At 38.0% G+C, this 18,948-nt stretch overlaps 1 protein-coding gene across 1 annotated transcript in view; it reads right to left on the reverse strand.

The window, feature by feature from the left end:
* Positions 1–18,948, reverse strand: part of LOC137903367 (protein diaphanous homolog 3-like) — a 102,110-nt gene that overhangs the window by 60,020 nt on the left and 23,142 nt on the right. The window contains exons 16-20 of the mRNA XM_068747556.1: positions 18,343–18,651; positions 16,542–16,656; positions 4,233–4,328; positions 3,719–3,813; positions 878–979 (exon numbers count right to left, since the gene is read on the reverse strand). Coding sequence (XP_068603657.1) covers positions 878–979; positions 3,719–3,813; positions 4,233–4,328; positions 16,542–16,656; positions 18,343–18,651 — 717 coding nt within the window. The remainder of the gene's footprint in view (positions 1–877; positions 980–3,718; positions 3,814–4,232; positions 4,329–16,541; positions 16,657–18,342; positions 18,652–18,948) is intronic.

Consider the following 18,948-nt stretch of genomic DNA (forward strand, 5'->3'; position numbering starts at 1 on the left):
AACACATCAGTGTGTATCAGTGCGAGGGTATTGAAAAAGATTGAGACGCTGAAGAGAACATTCGATTCTCAGATGCAAGAGAATGAATAAAATAATGCACCAAACATTTTAAAAACAAAACATTGTGAGTTAATTCTTTGGAAATGTTTGATAAATGTCTCAGTAGACTGTCAATGATGAGTTTAAATGGAAGATAATATACATTGTTTAAGACATGATGATCATGATGACTGAATACTATGATTATGCAACCATAACAGATATTGTCATGCATAGAATCCTGCAAAAACACCATAGGAAAAAAAGTAGAAATAACCTATCTGCCTGCACAATGGAAAATTAAAAATTCAGTTTGAACTGAAGCTCTTCTGATAGGTTGAAAGCACACAGGCATTGTTAGGCCCACACTGGATTATATAAGCACAGGCATCAGGGTTCTATGTCTCCCTGATGAACCATATACCACACAATCACACACAGACACACACACCACCACCAACAAAGAAACACTCTGTCATTCAGTGATCAGGTTGCCATTATGAGCATTAAGGAAACAAGTGGGTGCATGGGGCAAATGATAATTATGTGTTTTGCCACTCAATGTATTGCTAAGCAGAAACAAAACAATACACAAAGTGTCACACTCCAACGCATCATTTTGAATTAACATTCTTTGAACAGTCCTTAAAAAACGTCTCGCAGCTTTGTCCTTTGTCTGCAGTCAACAGGTATGCCGACATTCGTCTTGAGCCTTACAAAGGCTGGATTTTAAAAAGACCATGATCAGGATATTCATATGGAAGTGATGCATGTATGTGTGTGTGTAGAGTTGGTGAAGAGTTGAAGCTTGTGTGTTAATGTGTGTGTGCGCGCTCACCACAACCCCAAACTGCTCAGGCTCTGACAAATTTGCATATTCTTCTTTATATTTGGCCAAGGCGTTCAGCTGCTCTTGCTCGGGTAGATGATTTACAAGGTTCTAGAAAGAGGAGAGCAGAAAAAAGGGGCGAGAAGAAGTGTGGAAGATGAGGAACCAAAGGAACTTCTATTAAAACAGGCCTTGTGACCCTGACCCCTAACCCCAACACATTATTTTATGGACCGTACTTTGTTGGATATCATATCCTTCTTCTTAGTATGTTTAATTTAACTATTTTCGGGAAACCGTGTGATTCAAGATGTTCAATTGGATCTATCCTTGAACGTCATTTGTAGAGTTTGAGTTCTGCTGGTGAGATTCAGTTAGAATGAGTTTATTTGCAGTAAGTAACTGTTTTATTTTTTATCAGACTAGAAAAGAAATACATTAATTGTTGAAATCAGGCAAGACTGAGAGACATATTATCCTCAAAACAGATTACTTTAGACACCGACCTTCTTTTTTGATAATCACAATAGCAATGTCATCAGGATATATTAGGTTTTATATCTTGAAAAATATATCACAACATAAAGCATTCATACCGCTATATATGGAGGAGTACTGAAAGGATCGAAACGACGGCTCCAGCTCATTGATGATGCAACAGCCAGACTGCTTACACATACATATGAAATTTCAATATATTACTCCAGCATTGAAATTGCTTCACTGGCTCCCAGTACAATAAGGCTCACCTTCAAACTACTGTTAATGGACGATAAAGCACTTAATGGTCAGGCTCTACAGTCCTTCACTGACGAGCTTGCTGATTACAAACCGATCGGCCCCCTCAGGTCATCAGGTAGAAACGTAGCTAGGCCGTAGCTAGAATTAAATCCAAGGCTGGTGAGGGTGCCTTTTACCGTGATGCACTCCTAAGAGACAAACTGTCTGCATCACGAGTTTGTCCAACAAAAAAAACACCAACTCGAAACTTCTTTTCGAAGGCCACGCATTTGATTATTTGATAATTGGGTGCATACAAAGTATGCGTTGTTCTTTGTGACATTTACGGATATGTATGTTATTCATACTTTGTCATTCGTTCATGTCTTATAGATGTAATTGTTGTCATTTAAATGGGAAATATTGTGTTCACATGACGTAAAATGGTACCAAATGCAAATGAACAGAGATGATAGTCTAAAGGTAATAAATACTTCCAAACAATTGAAAATTGTATTGTGATTGTTTTTTAAGATGTCCAAAAGAAGTAAATGGTGAGTAATTATAGGGGCACTGATTGCATTGCCTTCTCAAATGAGTTTAACAGCCATCTCAACAAATACTGCTATTATGTGTTAAAATACGTTGGCCTCATGCATTTAAATAGGGTTGGAAAATCTGTCCTTGACGCCTGGAGTCAGGACAAATATTACTACTTCCATTACCTTAGTTTTTTATTGATGTAGCATAATGGAATTTGCCTTAATGACCATTCATTATTTGTGTTGTAATTAACAAGTATTGATTAAATGAATAATTTAAATTGCACATTGGTAGCTCAGATTTGTTTTTGTTAATTTGTTCCCACTCAGCTAAGTCACATGGACACTGACCATTCAGATGAATAACCTTCCTCAATATTCTGCACACATTTGATTTTCTATTTGTTCTATTTGGTGCCATCTATGAGCTCGTTATAAAGTTTGTCCTGATAAATGCACTCTGCATGCTTATCAGGATACTTATGCATGCCATTGATTCAGGTCATTTTCATTACAGTAATACTTTTTTCACCCTTCAGAGTGGAATGAAAGTTTTGCTTTTTCGTGCTTCTACACTGTTGACCTTTTCCCATCCTTACATTCATCTGACTAGCCTGCAGACCAGTTGATACAGTTCAGCCAAACTAGAGACAGAGTACAGAAAGGCATTTTTGTGGTTACAGTCTTTCATTCCATATCAGGGTGAGCAGAGGGTTCGATTAAAACCTTTTTGAATGAAACATTTGCTGCTGTTTTAAACTGGCTGTTCATCAGATTTACATTTGCTTTTATTCTTGAGAATTATTTTCAAGAATTACATTTTCTCTTGAAAATTAAACGTGTATTTTACATGGTGTGTCAGTACCAAATACTACAATCTACAATGAAATGTAAAAGTGAATCAGAGTTTGTGTGTATTTTTAAATGCTTTTTGAATCTGTAAAATTTTGATTTTCAAAATGTAAAATTTTGTCCTAACATCATTCTGGATCCGGTCCAGGTGAAATTAAGTGGTGAGATAGAGGTTCCTGGTAACATTCCCCACATTTCCTAAAAATGTCATCAAGACCCGTCCAGAATCCTTTGACTTATCGTGCTAACAGATGGACGGACCGACGAACAAACGCCGGCAATTACATAACCTCCATCTCGGTGGAGGTAAAAATAATATCCAAGTAAAAATAATTCTGAGAATTAAAACTCTTGTGATTGCACTGGTCTCAACACTGGTATCAGTACCAGTTCAAAAATGAAATTGAAATCAACCTTTCAGCAATAAGCAGGAAGGTAAACAGAAACTAAAACCAAGATTTGCAATACTTTTCAGTACCAATTAGCGCTTTTATTCTGGATTTACAGATGTTGCCTCAGGCTACATGTAAAAAAAAAATAGAAACGAGTGAAGATAACAGGGAAGAGCTGTGGCATGAAAAAAACAGAGTGAGCAGAAGTACAGCTGCACTGGTGATATGTAGACCAAACAGAATAAACATAGCACAATTTAGATTCAGCTCGGTCAACAATATCTTCTTCTTACATCAACCGCACAGTTAATATTTATTACAGCTTCACGCTACACTTATCATACCTGGATCATAGGTTCGGTGAGTTGCTCCTCATCCACCTCCACTATTATCCGATGGATTTCCTGATAAGGCAAACGGAAGGAACCCAGGAAAATGGCTGCACAGAACAAATAAAAGAAAGTAATAAATAAATAAAATATGATTCTGATGATCCATTAATAAACAGCTTATTAATGACCATTTATTTGCATGTGCAGTTGAGTTAAAGTTGTATTTTTGCACAAGCTACAGTTGTCTAGAGAAATTTAAGATGAAAAAAAATATATTAGCAACATTTTAGAAATATATATAATTTATTTTTCTATGTTTACAATCCGTATCTGCAAAGTAAAAAAGCTATATTTATTGAATAAGTTTTTTTTTAACCCCAAAATACCATCTCGGTATAGTGCTTAGTGAGGAGCTGTGGAGGCAGGAAAGACAGACATGCTTTGTACCAAGTAACACTGCACGACATGATATGTAGAAATGTAGTCGTTGAGAGGAAGAGCGCACAGAATACAAATGAATACTTACAGAGATTTTGTGCAATCTTAGGATCGAGAACCTTGAGCTGTTTAATTCTCTTCTTCATGGATTTCTTATCCTCGAGATCCTCCTCTTCTTTTTTGGCTGTTTTAAACACAAAAGATTTGTGTTATTTTTAGCACACATGTGTTTTTGCTGACATGTATAACATGCATTAATTCAAATACAGTAAGAGAGAAGGTGAACAAAGTAATCATAGTCATTTTTTTACTCAAAATGAGTTGAGTCATCCGCAAATATATTTATGTTGAAGTTTATATATTAATGTCACAAAGGGCTTTGCCAAAAGACAACCATGGCAATAGGATTGAGCTATGTCCATTAAGACATGTTGGATGTGAAGGTAAACCTGCTCTGTGTCACATGGAGCTGGGGATTGTGATTTATATGTACGACTGGAGGATTGTAGATGTAGACATCTGAGCTGCAGACAGCAAAACGCACACACTCAGGATGTATACACACATCCACAACCCTCTTGAGCCACACTCGCAGAGCAGTTCATGGTTAGTTTTAATTATTTAAGACACCAGATTAAGAGAACAAAATATGCATCCCGGGAGTTCGCTCGTAATTGTCTGGTGCCGTAATTATGGTATGTGTGGTGAGAGGAGAGGAGCAATGAGAGGGGTTAATCCACAGGAAAATTATTTCTACTGTTCCACATGAGCTTGGTCTTTTTTCGGGTTCTTGCGTCTAATTAAAAAGCAAAGAGGAACACAAACACAGCCACACACTAAGCTATGCTCAGACTTACGTGGCTCTTCTGTTGGAACATTTTCCTCAAAGTCTTTCAATGTGTGAGAGAGAGGAGAGTGCAGAAGACAGAAGACAATGGAAAGAAAAGCACCATGAAAAAAGAAAAGTTTAGAGAACAGGAAAAGAAAAGAAAGTTTAGGTAGGGTGTATCTTTCAGCATGAACCATGATGAGACAGAGTTGATTACAAATGCATCAAATAAGGATTTAAACAAATTCCCTGACAAAAACTTTGTCATGAATTTCTTGTAAATAATTTTTCAGAAGGCAAATATCCCTGGCTCAGATTGACCCCAAGGATAAAATGTGTTAGTAATGTTTAAGGATAACAGAAGGGTTAAATATATCAATAATAGGAAGTAAATGTTATTCCTTGGAATTATCAGACATTCAAGTTTGGATATGTCACTTTGGGTTTCGGGAAAATGGAGAAGACATTTTAAATACCGGTACTTTACTGACATTTTACACATATTGAACCAAAATGGACAAATGTTTCCAAAGCAAACGATTTACAAAGGCAACATTGGTCAAATGTAGAAATTGAATTGATCTAATGCAGTATAAAAATAACTTATTTTAAATATCATAAAGGTTTTTCATTAAACAGTAATTCAATGTTAGAAAAATAGTTTTCATCTTTGTTAAAACAATGTCATGGAGATAATCAAGGACAGCAGTCACTTTGTCATCTGCCAGTTCCATTTTCTACTGCCTTCGACTTCCCACTGTGTTCAATAAGCGTGTCATCTTTAATATAATAAGCACAAAACATTGTTTACTCAGGGAAACAAAAAAACAAAGTTATGAGGCCTAAACAAAATTGATCAGAAGGTAAAGTTGGCCATATTTGCCTTAAAAAACAAGTGTCAAGAACTTTTGTGTGCAATTATGAATTTAATATTGCACTTCCAGACACAATATAAGAGACTAGCGCTAGGAAGCCTCCAGCTTACTGCATTAAGATCTTGTATTGATCTACTTGCCGTAAACTTATAGTCTAGTAGATTCTTATTTATTGCATCAGTACACCGACTCTCACAAACTCATGAACACAGAAAAAAACACCATACCAGAGAATTAACTTCCTCGTTACAGTACATATAAAGAGTATATAATTTGTGCAGCATCCTCACATAATGGTGACAGGGCAGCATCTATCTCTATTGAACCAGAGACAGTTATGAGATAGCAATAAGACATAATTTACGTAGCATGCACGCATGTGTGCACACACATACAATCTCTCACTATCCATCTATCTATTGCCTCAGGTGTTATCAGTTAAATCAGCTAATTAGACTGCTCCTTTTCAGCAACACCTCCTCAGACACTCTGGCTTTAAAATGGCTCTCCTTTAGGGAAGCCCGCTCATTATACATCAACCAATTAAAATGTCCCACAGGGAGTCAGAGGTCACTGGTTAATCAATCAGAAGGAGCAGTGACTGTTGTAGTTATCAGATTGTGCAAGCACCCAGGAAGTGGGGAGGCAAAGGTATGCAGAGCATACTACAGGTCTACGCAGAAGCAAGCAGACATGTTGCAACTAAAGCAGATATTTCTGGTTGAAATGCTTTATTTTGAATAAATAGAAAAGTTGAAACAAGGAAGTCGCACCACTTCATTGAAACAGCGAGAAGGGGAGACGACAGTGAACACAGCAGGATGATTATGAACAAAGCCATTGACTAAAGCCACAGTTAACAGCAGAAGTTGAGCTCATTTTCTGCAGAAAATAAGCGAGGGATTTCATCAAGACAGGAGAGAGCAGGCATCGCCAGTGAGCTGTCTAAATTGAAAGGCCAACTCTGTAGTGCTAGCCATCCACCGTGGCAGCCCTTTCAAGATGAGGCCTCTTAAGCCAGGCTCACTCTGGTGTAGTATTTCTAACCAATTTTGAAATCAAATTTCTTCGCACGCATCACGACAGAGCAACCACAAATGCTCTCTCAACTTCCAAACATGCACAGACAAGATTTGGAAAAGAATGGTGCACCACACACACACACGACAGGATTTCATTAGGATTCAGATGCCAGAGGGCCCAATGACTGCACCGACACATGATCGTATTGGATAATGCTGTAATCATCCAGATTCAAAATCTGAAAGAATTAAGCTTGCTTGAAAATTACTGGGGCAGCATTGTTGAAGGGCAAAGAAGAGCGGCTTCGATTTTCAATTTTTCCCATGTGGTACACTTAAGATATTTTTTTTTTATTGTGCATTATTCACACATGTCGTTTTGTGTCCCGGTCTTTTATTGAACAGAAGATAGTCGCAGGGTCTTGGGTATGCAAGAAAGGAAAAGTTTTCTTTTTTTCCTTGACAAAAGAAAAAGATGAGGATGTAATACTGGGATTTTAGAAGAGTTATCTATGCTTCTCACTTGTAATAATTCTAGTGACTGGTTTGATCCAATCTCTGCCACAGCTTAAAGGCCCTTGACAAAAATAAGACATGTAACAGCGTGCGCGTACATCCGAAAAGTAGCACTTCCCCATAAGGCAGTATCAATGAATTGTGCCGTCGAAGCACTAAAGGGAATGGCGGATGAAATAAAACTGCTGTGAAAGAGCATGACTGATGCCGTACATGACAGACAGGCCTTAGAGACAAGCAAGCAACACCTCAAATCCACCCCACCCACCCTTCATAGACATCCAACCAGGCACGCCGGTTTTCACTGACACACACATACGGATTCCTAACACTAATGTCAAATGAAAATAAAAGTATACAATGCTGACATCTAAGGAATTATCCAGCGAACTAAGAAACTGACAGCAGTGTGAGAGAGGCAGCAGAGACAGCTTCGGAAAAAGTGTACTCATTCGGCCCGCCATTTATCCAATATCCCTCAAATTATCTTACTTCCTACAGAGATATCAGACCTTCTATTCACGTTTCTCTTGATGAGCGCATCACTTATGGAATGTTGCAGCGATCCACCCGTCTCCTCTTCACAAAGCCGATATGCAAGCACACAGCAAGGAGGGAAGCTGACAAGGCTACTGTCTCTAAGATAATTAACTCATTGTGTTGTTTCCAATAGCAAATCATGACAGTCATGCAGGTATGGGTCAAATCAATCACGGCTACTGTTGTTCTGCTACCGTAGCAGGGGTAATGTGAATGTGTCAAGTTAAACACACACACACACACACGTTTGCTAAAAGATAAATAATGACTGGGCTCCATCTGCGGTGAAGGAACAAATTCACCTTTCTGACAACAGTCAACACAAAGGAGCAGAGCAGTGGGCGCAGCTGTGTCGGGCGTATTGTAAGTTCCCAAGTCATTCATACCGACTGAATGGCACAACCAACACACATAACATCAAGCAGCGTCTATGCACACCTGGACTTACCTTTCCCTCTTTGCCTTGTCACAATGTGCACACTATATCCATCCTGACTAAAACTGGCATGACAGACTGACTGGTCTGCTTGCTATCCACCCAGCTCCTCTCACCCACAAGTTCTGGATTGTGCAAGTACTAGTGACTGTGAGTGAGAGCAAGATCGAAGTAATGAAGTGAGTAGCTCTGTTGTCAGAGAGTTAATCAAAGTGAAACGTGCAGGGCCACCTCTCCCTGTGATCCAGACTAGATGACCCAGGGCCATAATTAGTCTGAAACTCATTCTGATAGCAGCAAATTAACAGACTTCATTAGGCTTTCCTCTTCTCTCCTGCCTTATTCCTGTCATGCAAAAATAAATTATAAATACAAACCACTAAAACTGCTCCAGTGTGAGTAAGAACATCGTCACGCGCACAACAAAAAATAGTGGTTTGTTTTTCTACAATGACACCAAAAGAGAAAGCACTCATTTACATGCATTCATGAAAAAAAAATATTCACAAATCTGGACTGAAATTATTGACACAACATCAGAACATTCATGATTGATTAGGTGCTGCTATTTATCAGTATGCGCTGTCTTGTGAGGGCTGAGTTTTACCTCGGCTCTATTCTCAGTGGAGTAGTGCCCTCTAAAGGCCTGCTGAAGACCTACCAATGGCCTCCAAGAAGGTGCCTCTCTGCATGATTGTAAATTAAAATTAATATTCCGTCATATCAGGTATGAAGTTACCGTCTCTTCATTTCATTATGGAACGGCACCAGTCGGATTTGAAGAGATTGAAGCCCACCCAGCACATTTCCCAAGTCATTCACTGGATTAATGGCAGGCTCAATCGTTCGTTCTTTGATGCCATTAACCATTTTCCTGAGTTGCAAACAAGTCTGCACCCAATCCTTCACCACTCCTTGCAAACCTACGTGTGCAGATGAAAAATCGCCGCAGAAACAAAGTCGCAAAACCAAATATGTTTTTAACGAGTCATCTCATTACTCTAGTGATATGAGAACATAAAAATACAAATTGGGAATAAATTGAGGCAGCGATGCTTGAAACAGTGTGGCAGAAGAGGAAGGAGAGAAAAAATCAGGAGAAAAGGAAAGCAGAAAAACAAAAGAAGGTTAACGACACAGAAAAAAGGAAAAGAGAGGCAGGGAGCCAGGAAGGATAGTGTGTGTGTGTCCGTGGCAAACAAGCATTTTAGGACACTGTCACAGGTCCAGGCAATGAGTGCTGGTGACTGTTTGATGTGGAAGCCCTGTATACAGAAGCCAGCATTACCATAATACAATAGCCAATTCTATTCAGAGTGTGAATCGCATTATGGGCACGTCTATGAAAATTGTCCGCAAAACATTGTAAAAATTGAAAGAAGAAAATAGTCATTGGTTCAGTGTGTGTGATCAGACCTTCCCTTTCAACAACAATGAAAATAGCCTTTTATGATAATGCACTTGATGAAATCTCTCATAATGGCACATATTTTCTGCAGCCACATGAAAAGTCATTACGGAACTAATGGTGTCCTCTAAAATTTCAAAGGAAAAGCATAAAGAGAGTGTGAGATGAGAATAAGAGGGGAGAACAAGGCACAAGCGCAAGACAAAAACCGGATGGTAAGTCCATTTAACTTGAAAAGAGGTATGATTATGGAAAGAAATATTAACTAGAGGCATCATGAGATGGACATGCTGATTTCCTCGGAGTTCTCGGAAACTAAAATTACACATCTTGAAGAGTCTTTCACTTTCATGTCATGATCTACTCTTATTGGCCATTTTGAATGGTTATGCTAAGTTTGAAATGTACGTTATGAACTCAGTTGAACCATAAGCGAACTGTAAACCCCTCAAACATTATATTCTATATATTTTTCAGGCACTAGATTAAAAACACACCCACTGGTCTTTCATCTGCATGTTCTTCAGCTTTCATTCCTTACAATTCCACTGTAATGGTGAGCACCAACAGTATCGAGTACTTTCCTTCTCATTTTAATTCAAGATCAAGACCGCAAAAGGAAGTATTTTCTCTCTAAGGAAGTCACCGACCGCCTATTAATCAAATGTAAAATGTTAAGTGTTACTAAGGGTTACTGCAGGGAAGACAAGATGCATGTTTTTGACTATTTAATGTGCCACATCTGAAAGGACCGTAGACTGTCAGCTGGAGGTTATTAACACTGAATAAATTCAGATTTCCCTGACAGTATTTTACTTGTGAGTAAAAGGGGTTTAATTCCACATAAAAATCGAAAAGAAATTCTCGAACACATACAATTACATGAATGTGCTGTACGAACCCACGTACTGAATGAGACGTGTTTTCTCAATACACACAGCGAGCATTTTATCTTTCATATGCTTGCATCAATAAATTGAAAACATCCTCGATCGTTGAATCAAAAAAATATTTTGAATTCATGAACATCATCTGAGCATCGTTTCAGCTTTGTTGTCTGTCTGTCTTTTTTATTTCAGTGTTGTGACATTGGAGGATAGGTAGGCCATTAACAGAAGCCTGTATCCTAGGAAAAGGGAAACTGATTTTGTGATCTTTTGTGGGTTTCATCTAATTGGATGTTATTTATTAGCTGAAAAGAAGGCTGAGGAAAGGGCAGCTCTCTTCATGTTGTTGCTCATTTTCCCAGCACTATAGCAACGAATCTGACTCTCTGCTCTCTTAAGATACACAAAGATAGATGGAAGAAAATAGTTGCTTTATGCCTGTCAATTAGGAGGCTTTTTTGAATGCATTGCTTACACCAATGGAAGGAAGGATATGTTTCATGCACTTATAGTCACATTGTTGTAATGGGGACAAGATGGCGTAAACAATAAATAATGCAATATACTAATTTAAACAAGGCCAAATCAAAATGCCATTGAAACATGAAAGAACCCAAAAGAAAATGTAACAATTCAATAACTTAAATAAATGAAGTGATCAAACATTCAGGCAATTAAAAGTAGTTAAAATATTTTCATTATAAATCTTTGAAGATTGGACTGAAATGAAAACACCAATGAGTAAATGCAGGAATGAATTGGGTGTGCAACTAAAGTCCAATGCAGCTTACTGTGCTACTTCAGGAGACAGAGATCTGAGTTTGGTTTTTTCATTTGTTCACAAACTAAAACTGAACAGAGAAACAAAAGCAGAGGGAGTATTTTACAGGTTTGTTCCCACTATTACAGCAGCAGAGCTGACTATGTAGGACCAGATACAATGTAAGTAGTGCAATGAAAAGGGAGCAGGGTTCAAAATATCCCTCAATTCCCATGTGCTATTGTCTCTAAAACAGTCTGTGATTTTTACCCACTCTTCTCAGACCCACAGGAAAGCCATGTTATACATGTTTTATCTCAGTCTATTGACACTGATGATACAGAAGAGATTCTCCAGAGGCCCTCTGTGAAATTACAGAAGCTGCTGAAACTTCTGAGAGCTGTCAGCATTCTCCCTGGGTGTCCACTCGCTGCATTTGCTTGTTTGATTTTGCCTCATTATTTCCTTCTGTTCAAATAAAGTAAAAAAGCAATGTAAAAAAAGCAGCCTTATTTATATTGGAATTTAATAGACATTAATTTTGAATCACTTTCATACTTTTTTGTCTTACTGTATCACTTGAATCAATGTGGTATAGGCTGAATTTGAAATATTTAATTATATTGAGGAATATGGACCACATACAGAACAAAAATCAACTCCACACACACACATTCTAACTCCAGGCTTCCTTGAATAGGAGGATAAAGCAAATCATCCATAAATTGATCCTTCAAAAACAATGAATGCATTATCTATACTGAAAACAAAAGCAAAAAAAAAGACGAAGATGATAATGATGAAATCAACCTGCTGGCCCAGAGAAGAGAAAAGAAGTTCACACTAGATAAGTAGTAGTAGTAGTAGTAGTAGTAGTAGTAGTCTGTCCTGCAGAAATCATACATATTAACTGCATCTAGTTTTTGCCCAGGGCATCATTGAATTGTCCTCGTCATTTTTAAACACTACCTTTAGTGGTGGGCATCGAATGCCTTTATATACTGTTGTCCCTCCCCTCTCGCTTTCGTATTCTTGCAGGACACATTTTTTTAGAATTTCCATGGATTTTTCAGGTGACTTTTTCTCTGTAAGAACATTTTACTGTGGCTCACTTTTAACTTCCACTGTTTGTTTTTCTTCTTTACTTAATGATGGTACAACTTCCTGTTTTACGTTAGTCCTTAGCACTACAAAAAGAAGATTTACGTATAATAATGGTGGCTCTACTGCCTTAGCTTGAAGTCATAACACAAGCTCTGAAATTGTACTATGCAATGAGGATCAAGATGAAGAAAAAAAAAGTATAAAACAGCATGAAACCAAATTAGAGTTTTTTGCATTTATATTACAACAGCTTATAACAAGACCAGCAACTATTTAAAGTTATGTTCGGCTTTAATTGGACAGCTGGGAGATGTGGGAGAGAGCGGGTGCAGACATGCGGCAAAGGGGTATTGAGTGGAATCCAACTCATCAAAACTGCAACCTTGATATATGGCATACACTCTTTAAACTTGTCTTAAAAAATCGTAACTGTGAGCTTCCTGAAGAAAATGCTAAATACAAGTAGAGACAGCAAATTCATTGCTCAGGGAAAAAAGTCCATGGCAGGTCAGGTGTGACAGAAATAAAGCCTTGAACTTTCTCAAATACAATAAATCTAAGTGAGAGTTCAGCGATGGGGGGGGGATTAATGGTCCTGCTAGTACAAAAACAGTACCGAATTTATGAAGCATTACAAAAAGCAAAGAGATTAAGAGGTGAATTAATCAAGCATGTTTCTTCCACTCCAGCTCTTTTATTTTTTACTTTCTACACGTAGACTGTGTCAAACTGTGCCCTAAAGTGTAGGCAATTTGTCTCTAGCACATGTCCTTCAAAGCTGTAACTTAATAACCATATTTGCATTTATTTGTATGAGCCACTCTTGACTCTTCCTATTTGCATTATTAGCCACACGATGGATAACCGAAATATATATACATTATAAAACTACTGCTGAAAAATATCAACATCAAATCAGCAAATGAGATCATCATGTAAACATGGTCTCAAAACCAAAACCACAGGTCATGATTCTTTATTAAGAATGAAAAGATGTCTGATTTATGCAGTTTCACAAAATCTGGATTCATTGTAGAAATAATTGAAAAATGAAAGAGGAGAAAAGCAGTTAGTTAAAGCAAATGTACTGACCTTTGGTTTCAGTCCCTGCATGCATTAAGACAGATCACGCATCCAAAAGAAAGTTGCAAGAAGAAAAAAGGAGAGAAACAGACAAGACAATAAAGACAGATGAAGACCAGGTTAATGATTTGTTATTTATATATATATTTCACCACTGTCAGCTGATAGAATATCTTGCAGAACAGAGAGCATTGCAATAAATACAAATGATGCAGTAGCTGTTTTTATGCAATAGTATATAAAGTATAACGGCTCTAAAGTTCACACTAGCAGACAAATGAGTGACACCTGCCATTAACAGAAATCACATCTGATAAAGCTGCTCAGAGCCTCGGTTGTGAGGGAGGATTTGAAAGGTACAGAGGCAAACTCTATCATCATTTTGCTTAATATTAATAAGATGCAATTATTAATCACAATTAAATAACTCAGAATGAGCAACTTTTAATTAAATTTAACACCTTGTTTCTCATATTCAAATTTGAAAGGCTTCTCTAATATATGGCTTTCAATTTAATCAAACTATAAAACTGATGCCAAAAATCAAGGGACAACTTTATCACAGGGAAAACGGAAACTCAGTGAGCAGTGATTAAATGTAATTTCATGACTATTTTTGTCCCCACAGTTTCATTTTGTCGACATGCTCTTCCCTGAAAATGAAATTAAATCACACACTGGTCAAGCTACATTTGGTATACTACAAATTACAAAACCATTCCATGACTATTACCAATGAGCCAGTTCCCAGGTGAACTTAGCTGGAGATGAAGATGTGAAGTCACTGTGACATGATGGCAGATATGTGACAATCACTGATAAAATTAAAGAAATGCTAAATACACTTGCCTTTCTGTACTGGTTTTGGTGCACAACAAGCCTGCCCGATGCCTCATCTTAATCTTATTGTTAGTTATTTTTATTGATAATTGGTAAAAATACAAAGACAACTGAAATGCAAACAGACCCATTTATCACATTGTGCTGATGAAGAATGTGTGATCTGGCCTTGACCCTTCGCGAACAACCAAATCCAACTCTGAATAGATAAACAGAGCGTGAATAAAATGTGGACTTTAATAAAAATGTTTTACTACACAAAACATTCATGTTGACGTGTCATCCCATACTTCCACTTCATACTTTCTACAACTGCTATAATTATTAATAACTGTTTATTAATTTATATATTTATTTCTGGAATTAAATTTAGGTCTTCGAAGAAAACAAAAATCTTCATCCAATCGCACGATGTTGTGCACAGGATTGCGCGGACACTCACGAATGGCAAAGGAAGCTTCAAGAAATATAAATTAATATTTAATAAGGAAAAAACCAAGTGAATTCTGTTTCATACTGTGTCCTTTTAATGTTTAATGATGATCCAGATGCTGCTGCTCTTAAGTGAGATGAAACATGATGCTACATGGCTGTGTTAATAAGAAGACAAGCACACGCACGTGCGCACACACACACACACACACACACACACACACGCACACTCGCTCGCTGGCGCATAGCTGCAGGATCCGACAACTTGACCCATCAGTCAATCTGCTACCACAACCGCCGCACGGAAGGGAGGAGGCAGGATGGAACGCAGAGTATCGACTCAAACCATGAAAAAGGTGTGATTCCATCAAATATCACATGCTGTTTTAACCGAATCTTAAACCGATAATCAGTCACAAACAAAGCGGCCAGCATACTGCCGAGTCTCAGCATTTTAGGTGTCATATGATAGGAAATGTGATTCATGATTACTGTGATATAAAAGTGTGAATGTGTGAAAAATGCACTTGTCTGCTGATAGATGTTCTTTCCCTTTACCCCCCCCCCCGCCCCCCCATTCAGAGAACACCTGCTTGACTGCCTGTCTACCTGTTTGCCATTCTGATGTGCCTCCATTATTCAACACCTTGGTGGGAATGATCTGGGGTGTTCTTGTGTGGGTGGTCATGTGGAGATGCATAGAGTTGTGACAGGTAGATAACACGTGGATGAATAATTCAAATTGGCATAAGGTAACACAGTTGATGACAGAACGAGCAAGTAATAAACAAGACGTGTGAATAAATCATCAGAAGAGGAACTAATAGGCCGAGCAAAGGAGAGGACAAGACTGATGGCATCCTTTTCCTTTACCTGCTTTTACTTTGATCATCCAAACAATGTTGGATATGAATATTCTGGATTTTAGAAGCCATGCTAATATGCGATAATGCAACTGTATGCCGTTTCTTCGTGCATTGCCACTGGGAATGAAACCTAACACAGCTGACATTGGGCCAGATGCGGGGAACACCTTTTCAAAAGTGCAGACCAACACAAGTTAATTGGCAAATGAAAAAAGCATGAAAATAATCATTTAAAAAAGTGAAATCCGAAAATCTAATCAACTGGGGTGGTAATCACCGCATTTGTCAGCTTCTTGCCTTTCATGTACCGACCACACAAAGAGGCTCTGAATGTGGAGCGCACGAGTCTCACAGTCACACCTATTTACACATAATTGAATCACTATGATGGAGGTGGAGAAAGGGGCACAACAGATATCATTTTCCCAGTCCACACTGATGAAGTGAAAAGCAGTGGTGATGTAATGTTCTTCTGAGAGCTGGCCAACAGTCAGTGCTTGCCGATTTGCCCTGACTCTATATTGTTATTCATCAGCGTGTGGTTATAATAGCTCTCAGTGGCATGACTTTGTGACCAAGACCTTTAAATATCTTGCCCTCCAACACAATGATTGGCATTTGGATTTGAGTGGCGTATTTCACACTTTCCTCAAGAGCAGCAGAATGATCTGAGTGTGAGGATCGTCATACAGTTTATATTTAACTTTGTTGTCGTGGAATTCCTGACATATGTATACATGCATGTATACATTTCATTTATTCATAAATTAAAATATTACATTTTGTGTAATAGTCTGACCTGTTCGTTGTGAACAAAAAGTGATAGCAACTCTGCAGAGCAATTCTGGTTTTGCATATTGGTCTTCATCAGCAAGCACCCAGAAACATCCTTCGGACATTTCCTGTGGACGGATCTGAAAAAAAAAACATCCAGACTTCAGCACATTCATTAAATACATGGTGTTTCCCGTATTTTTCACATTACTGTAGCTATAGTGCAAAATGGGAAAAAACGTATAAAAAATGCACAATACGAACCCGATTGTAAGTCGTACATTTTACAAAAATACATGTACAGAATTGTATGTGTTTTTGGTTTTTTTAACAATGTCAGATTTATATTCCCATTAACTGGTTGCCTAGTGAAATACTCAAAATACTGTGGGAGAGTTGCACGCTCACTCGTCTAAAATGGCAGTGAAGCAATATTTTTTGTCAAATCTTTAAAAACTATGATGGAAATAATTTGAGTGGAAACATCCTCCAAGGCCAAACAGCACCACACGCATCCCTCTAGCAGACAAAATACTTACCGGTGTACAATGTGAAGAACTCTGGTTCAAGACATTCGATAGTTACGTCTCACTAAAAGCAAAAGCGTAAATTGTACTGGATTGAATGTTGAAGATGATTTGGCTTTATAATGAATATTTAATATTAAATTAAATCCAATGTTTGAGGGGTACCATAATGCAATATGGTCGACACCAAACAGCCACAGGACTACAAAGCGAGCTTGTGCCTCCCTTAGCTCATTTTATTAGTCTAAAACCCTTCATCCAATGATTAGAATGTCTATCAAGATAATGTAATGTGATTTCAAAGAGAAAGTAGTCTGCTGGAAATGTTTTGATGTCCGGCCATCCGGGCATAGCTGTAGTTTACTCTGAACGGACCTCGCTAACTTTGTTTCAAGTGTCAGAGGCTTCAAACAAAAGATTTATCAAAAGGTTTTTTAAAACGTTTTTAAACAAAGGATGAGGTACATGATAAATGTTGAATGCTCACCCTGCAGTCAAAAGAAAATGACAGTAGTGTGTCGAGTCTTCTCTTGAGTTAGTTTGTGGTATTTTTATCTGTCAGGAATGTTTTCCTCATCCAAGTATGATGATAGAATTGTTAAACCACAACCTTTCTTACTTACTGGTTGAGCCACTTTGGAATTGTTAGAAGTCTTATTCCAGAAGAAGTTTTACAACAGCTTTGTCTCAAGGATACCATATGTGGAGGTATCATACAGATGTGCCATAAGTCTCTCTCTTGTCCTACTAAGAGGTTCGCTTAGAAATTGAAGCATATGCTTTAGTTTGCCGAACACCTGTACTGCTGTTTCTCTGAGATTTAATTAATAATCAAACCACAAACTAATACGACTTGTGGTGTGAACTAAAATTGCTCTGTGGAGAACAACATCTGCAGAATTCAAGGATGCTTAGACAATAACATCTGATCATCTGTTATTTTTAATTACTGCTGTTTTGGCACAGAGGTAGATAGTTGTTGTTCTAAGAAAACCATCTGTACTGTTCAGGTGCTGCCAATGAACATCAGAAGCAATTGGGGAAAAAAGAGCAGAAAAGAAGGCCATTAAAAATATCTGTCCTGAATTCTGAGTTGTTGTTTTTTATCTTAACTTGCCTGACAAAGGAAATATTATATAATACATACTGGAGACAAGTTATGAGTTGAACCATCAAATAATGGTGAGAAATTCTGCATTTGTGAAACTAGGTTTTATTTACTGATGCTTCAATGTATAGCGATTTCTTTTTCTTTTAAATTACTTCTTTACTATGAATAAAAATTGTGTATATTCTTACCTTGGACCAATTTAGGCGCTTCATGGAGGTATCGTGCTTGAAGTCCTTCTTAGGCCTGAGACCATAAGGCAGCACATGTTGAGTTGGGGAGCCGAGAGCGCCCAAACTTCCTAGATGGGGTGGAGGGGGTGCACCAAAAGGAGGAGGCATTCCAGGGGGAGGAGGTGGGGCAGGACATCCAGGTAAAGGAGGGGGAGGAGGTGGAGGAGGCAAACCTGGTACCCCAGGCGGATGAGCAGGGGGCAGAGGTCCAGACAGGAGAGTCGGTCCAAAATGAGTGGAGGTTTGACTGGCAGGCACAGCTCCACACTGGTTGGATAGGAAGATGAAACAGAGTGGAGACAAATGCAAGAATAATCTGTTGCAAATAACTTTTTTATACTATATACGGTAAATAATTAAAATGTTCAATGTTCAATGAAAATTCTAATCACAACAGACACATACTGGAGAACAGAACAAGCATGTATCGGATGGAATATTCGAGGAAACATTCAATATTGTTTGCACACCAGTGAGAAATCATTAAAGAAATAATATCTGGTTCATTAGTTTTTCCAGCGTAAAAACAAAGCCTCGGCAGAGGACAAATATTCTATGGCAATT

The sequence above is a fragment of the Brachionichthys hirsutus genome, chromosome 1 (genome assembly GCF_040956055.1).
Source record: "Brachionichthys hirsutus isolate HB-005 chromosome 1, CSIRO-AGI_Bhir_v1, whole genome shotgun sequence".
NCBI classification, from domain to species: domain Eukaryota; kingdom Metazoa; phylum Chordata; class Actinopteri; order Lophiiformes; family Brachionichthyidae; genus Brachionichthys; species Brachionichthys hirsutus.